General features: G+C 35.1%; 1 protein-coding gene across 1 annotated transcript; it reads left to right on the top strand.

The window, feature by feature from the left end:
• Positions 1–1,360: 1,360 nt before the first annotated feature.
• On the top strand, positions 1,361–4,756 carry LOC145099346 (uncharacterized). The gene is made up of 12 exons (XM_079036933.1): positions 1,361–2,049; positions 2,096–2,182; positions 2,407–2,499; positions 2,722–2,826; positions 2,912–3,078; positions 3,217–3,437; positions 3,556–3,602; positions 3,729–3,745; positions 3,836–3,860; positions 3,971–4,106; positions 4,226–4,355; positions 4,722–4,756. The coding sequence occupies exons 1-12, from the start codon at positions 1,361–1,363 to the stop codon at positions 4,754–4,756; spliced, it is 1,752 nt and encodes a 583-aa protein (XP_078893059.1).
• Positions 4,757–5,680: the final 924 nt, after the last annotated feature.

The raw sequence follows: 5,680 nt of genomic DNA, 5'->3' as shown, positions 1-5,680 counted from the left end.
CCTGATGGACGATGGGATGCCTCTGGTCGAAGAATGCAGGGCTATCCCTCTTGTACCAGCCTCGGATCTTGTGCCCCGATCTTGTAAAATCCGTAACTTTTGCATACGAGCTCCGATTTCAACGTTCTTTATATCCACGCGTAGGTGAGAAAATACTCTACAACTCTCATTTAGACTTCGTCGGCTAATTTTGAATTTATTTTTATTATTTTAACTTTAACGGTCTGGGACTGGAAAAGTCCGTTTAAAATCCATAACTTCTTCATCTGATGTCTGTTTCCATCTGTCTTTTTACCGTTGTATCACCATTGTCGAGATCTTCAATTCTCGTTTAGGTTATGTTGGCTAAAAATCGCTCGATCTCCATTTCGATTTTTTAGCTATCTACTGTTATATGCGAAACTTAGAAAGATCATAACTTCCTCATACGAAGTCAGATTTCGACGTTCTTTTTATGTATGTTTACGGTTTAATGATATCTATGACTTTCATTTGGATACCTATGGCTAAAATGTATTTTATTTAAAATTCCGCGTTTTATGCTTAATAGTGTTTTACCGGTTTTGTCGCGGATCTTCGATTGGTCATAATTTCTTATTTATAACTCGGATTTTAGTGTTCTTTATGTTCTTGGAAACCTTGTTATGATGTCTACCACTTAGTACATTCAAATTGAGATTTTTGAACATTTCATTTTTGACGCTATTTTTATTACTTCGAAAAGAGATTACAATATTTGACTTTCAGTCATTAAATTGACCTGAAATATCGGGTTGCTACATTTTTACATTGACCTGAATTTTTGTATCATGAAGTAGTTTCTCACATGCTAGTTATTATGTATATGTTATCGTAAGTTTGTCCTCTTATGTTCTTGTATATGTATATGTATTTGTTTTCTTCTCTGTACTTGTATATGAATATGTATATGTTCTCTTCTCTGTACATGTATATGTATATGTATATGTATATGTATATGTATACACTCTTCTATGTACTTATATATGTATATGTATATGTTCTCTTCTCTATACTTCTATATGTATATGTCCTCTAAACTATACATATTATAGTTTACTAGTATGTTTGTTTCGTATCTGACTTGAATAACTTGAAAGTAAGCTGTAATATTCATGTATGCATTTGGCATGTAATCGTATTTTAATCAACACTCAGACTAGTGAATCCTACCCTAAGCCCACAACCAAACCAGGAACAGGAATCAAGGTTATTAACACTAGTCCTAAGTCTCAAAAATGTTTGTGTTAAGACTTTTGGTCAGTGGGATTGGGTTTCTAATAATAATAGTTGTGAGGCCAGAATTATAGTGGGGTGGAATCCTAGACTTTATGATGTGATGATGATTTCTCAATCCAAGCAGGTTATCCACTGTTATGTTAAATCTTGTGATTCTGATTTTGGCATGTATTTGTCTTTTATATATGTTGCATTGAATTATCTTGAAAGAAGATTGCTATGGGATAATTTGAAGAAACATAGCTTAGTTGTTAAGAAGGAAGCTTGGGGTTTATTAGGTGATTTTAATGTTGCTTTAAGGCCATCGGAATATTCTAAAGGCTGTTCTAAAACACCCAAAGGAGTTGAAGATTTTGTTGATTGTTTAAATTTTATTGAAGTTGAGGACCTGAATTCTTATGGGTTTCAGTTTACTTGGAACAAAACCCCTGCTGGGAATAAGGGTCTTTTGAAGAAACTTGATAGAGTTATGGTCAATTTGAAATTTCTTTCGGATCATCCATTAGCCCATGCTGTTTTTAAACCGTATAGAAATTCAGATCATTGTCCTGCTATCTTAAATTTACCTGTTGGTAAAGTGAAATGGAAACCTTCTTTTAGATTTGCTAATTTTATTGCTGAGAAGGAGGAGTTTTTACCTGTGCTTAAGGAAGTTTGGGATATTAATATTGATGGATTCTTTATGTTCAAAGTGTGTCAAAAGTTGAAGATTCTTAAAAAACATTGTAGGGAGTTGTGTAATAAGCATTGGGGTGCTGGGAAAAGAATTCAACAGTTGAAGAGAGTTGGAATGTAAACAGCATGAAATTGATATTAATCCTTTTGATTGCAAGATTAGGGAAGAGCATGTTAATATTCTCTTTGATTTTAATGTTGCTTGTGATGATGAAGAAAAACTTCTTGCTCAGCGTGCTAAGATTAAATGGTTACAGGAAGGGGACAATAATTCTAAGATTTTTCATAGAATTATGAAGAGTAGGGTAATATCAATCGTATTCAGATGGTTCTAGATGAAGATGGCAGATGGGTTAGTGGGAAGGCTATGAAGGATAAGTTTGTTTCTCATTTTACTAAGTTTTTGGGTTGTAAAGATGTTACTGAGTTATCGGGATAAAATGATGATTTTTTTCATAAAAAATTGGATAGAAGGGTGGCTGTTAATATGATTAGAGTGGTTACTGATGAAGAAATCAAAGCTGCGATGTTTGATATAGATGACAATCGTGCCCCTGGCCCTGATGGGTATTCCTCAAAAAAATTTAAAAGTTCTTGGAATATCGTTGGGCCGGAGGTGTGTAAGGCTGTAAGGGAATTCTTTTGGTCTGGTAAATTGTTGAAGGGGATCAATGCTACGTGAATAGTTCTGGTTCCTAAAGTGGAGGTTCCGAGGAAAGTTTCTGATTTCCGGCCTATAGCTTGTTGTAATACTTTTTATAAGTGTATCAGTAAGATTATAGTGAACAGGATCAGAAATTGTTTGGGTGATATTGTTAGCAAAAATCAGTCAGCTTTCATTCCTGGAAGATCTATTTTGGATAATATTCTCCTTGCTCAGGAGCTGATGGTGGGGTATAAAAAAAAGAAGGGAGTTCCTAAATGCACCATAAAAATTGATATTCAATTGGAAAAGTAAGACTTTATCGTTTGCTGGCAGGTTCCAACTCATTAACTCTGTTTTAACATCCGTTCATGTTTATTGGGCTTCGATCTTTGAAATTCCCATTGCTACTATTAATGAGATTGAAAAGATGTGCAGAAGTTTCTTATGGGCTAATGGTAAGATAGTCAAAGGGAAAGATAAAGTCAAGTGGCATGATATTTGTAAGCCTAAGGAGTATGGTGGTCTGGGAATCAAGAATTGAAGGAGATGGAATGATGCTTTGCTTGCTAAACATGTATGGAATGTGATTAATAACAAAAATTCCCTATGAGTGCAGTGGGTGAGAATCAATTATATAGGTAGCAGAAATTTTTGGGATATTTTGCAGAAAAAGAGTATGAGCTGGACGTGGAAGAGGTTTTTGGAGGTGAGGAAAATTGTTAGGCCTCATGTTGTTTCGTGTGTGGGAAATGGGAGGAACACGTCTTTATGGCATGATTGGTGGCACCCAATTGGTATTCTTTGTGCAATTATATCTAGAAGAGATTGGGTTAACAATGGGCTTAATGATTCTTCTTTGGTCAGTGATGTTCTAGACTATGATACTTATTCCTAGCCGGTTGAATGGGTTAATAAATTCCCTGGATTGAAAGAAGCTCCCATGTTTTGTATTGATTCTAATATGAGCGATGTTGCAGGTTGGAGGGATAAGAAGGGTACGTGTAAAAAAATTTCATGTAAACAGGTGTGGTGTGATATAAATAACTTTGGAGACAAAGTTCCTTGGCATGATATTGTTTGGTATGGTAATTGCATTCCTCGCAATTCGTTTATTTTGTGGATGGCTATTTTGAATAGATTGAAAACGCAGGATCGTGTTAGAGGATGGTAAGTGGCTGGTAACTTAGTGTGTCCGTTCTGTGAAATTATGTCTGATTCTCATAATCATTTGTTCTTTAATTGTGATTATACCATCAGTATTTGGAGGCATTTCTGCAATAAGGTAGGTATTAATTTGTTGGCGGATGATTGGAATGATTTGATATTAAAGTTATGCAGCTTGCTTAATTTGAAGTTTGTTGAGAATTTGATTATTAAATGTGTGTTTGCTAGCTGTGTTGCTCATATTTGGAGGGAGAGAAACTCTAGACTTTTTAGTTCTAGAAGAAATTCGGTTGAGGAGGTGATTGCTTGTATTGAAAATGAAATTTGGTTAAAGCTGTTGGGTTTGAGGAAAAGGGCTAAAATGGTCAATAATAAGATTTATATGACCTGGGGTATTTCTGGAATGGAGAAAGTTAAGTAATGGATGTCATTTTCTGGTTTGCCAAATTGTTGATTGATGGGTTTTGGTTTTGGGATTGGTAGTGGAGAAAGTTTAATGAAGGTGATCTTATTGCTGGAATTAGGTGGGGGTATTTATGGAATAAGTGTTTAAACAAAGGAATTGACGGAATATGCTACTGGTTGGAGAGTTTACTCTCAAATCATGTGACCTGTACGTATGGGATTTTCTGTTTGGATATGATCTTAATTGAGATTACCCAAAGAGAGAATCCTAGACATGTGATTGATGCCATGTCTAGTATGAAACTTAATCTGATTTGCTGGTGGTTTGGTGTTATTTTGTTGTGTTTCGTTTTGTGTTTATGGTGCAGAATGGAGGTGCAATGGATGGTGTTGGGCAATAGCTGCAAGAAGTTGAAGGATTCCTTGGTGAAGACTATGAGGAGGACGGATAATAGGGAAAGGGACAGAAGATTCGGGAAGGGCTATTTCGTGGGGGTTTTTTTGTTATTACTTTTTTGAGATGTTTATTTGTGTTATCTTTTATTGGTCTTATTTTGTGTATTGTGTTATGTAGGTTATGGGATTGTGGGGTTTTTTCTTAATGGTTAGCTTATGGACTGAGGGTTTTTTAAGGGCCTTACCCCTTGCTTTGGATATTATGTTTTTTGGGGTTTTTGGTGGTGCAAGGGGGTGAAGTTACCTTTTTTCCCTCTTTCAATTAGTCTTTGGGCTACCTTTAAGGATTTTAGGGATTATTGGGTTTGTGGGTGTTTATTTCTAGTTATTAGAAAGTGGTTTGGTAGTTGGTTATGGATAGGTTGGTTAATATTGTATTTTGTTTGACTTTTTGATGTTGTATTCTTTTATTCTTTTTAATAAAGTTTGCTGAGCTTTGGCTCTTTAAAAAAAAAACACTAGTCCTAAGTCCACTAAAGTATGTTTATACACTAATATATGCATGAATATTGTTTTGGAAATAAGAGAGTTTTAAAGATTTTAAAAGAGTTTATCAATGTTTAAAAGTAGTTTATGACAGTTTGAAATATTAACAGTGTACAAATGTTTATACTAACACAATTTATAATTGTGTTAAACTTGTCCCCCCCCCCCCACCTAAAAAGCATTTAAAATAGTTAAAAGATTGATTGTAGGGGTATGAACTCACCTTAGGAGGATGATTTTCTTGAGGATGTGATATGAAATGATGGGTATGCCAAGGGAAGTCTTGAGCACAAACGGATCCTATTAAGCATATAATGACACATATATCTATATAATTAGTGTATATAACAACTAATCATGAAGGGAAACAATCCTAGGGACTAAGAAACACTTATATTGATGTGTTACAATCACATTTGATTGTATCAAATGGGTTTTCGGCCACACAAGAGTGTGTACAACTAAGGTGTACACGGTCTATGTGGTGTACGACCACGTGGGTGTATGGTCATGGGGTGTACGGTTGTACACTCATGGAAAGAAGTGCAAAAGAGGTGTTTTATGGCTCGAACTAGCATCCACTAAGTGTTC

The sequence above is a fragment of the Lactuca serriola genome, chromosome 4 (assembly GCF_051521515.1).
Source record: "Lactuca serriola cultivar US96UC23 chromosome 4, Lser_US96UC23_V15, whole genome shotgun sequence".
NCBI lineage: Eukaryota > Viridiplantae > Streptophyta > Magnoliopsida > Asterales > Asteraceae > Lactuca > Lactuca serriola.
The sequence above is the reverse complement of the archived record's forward strand: the minus strand, read 5'-3'. Positions and strand labels throughout refer to the sequence as shown.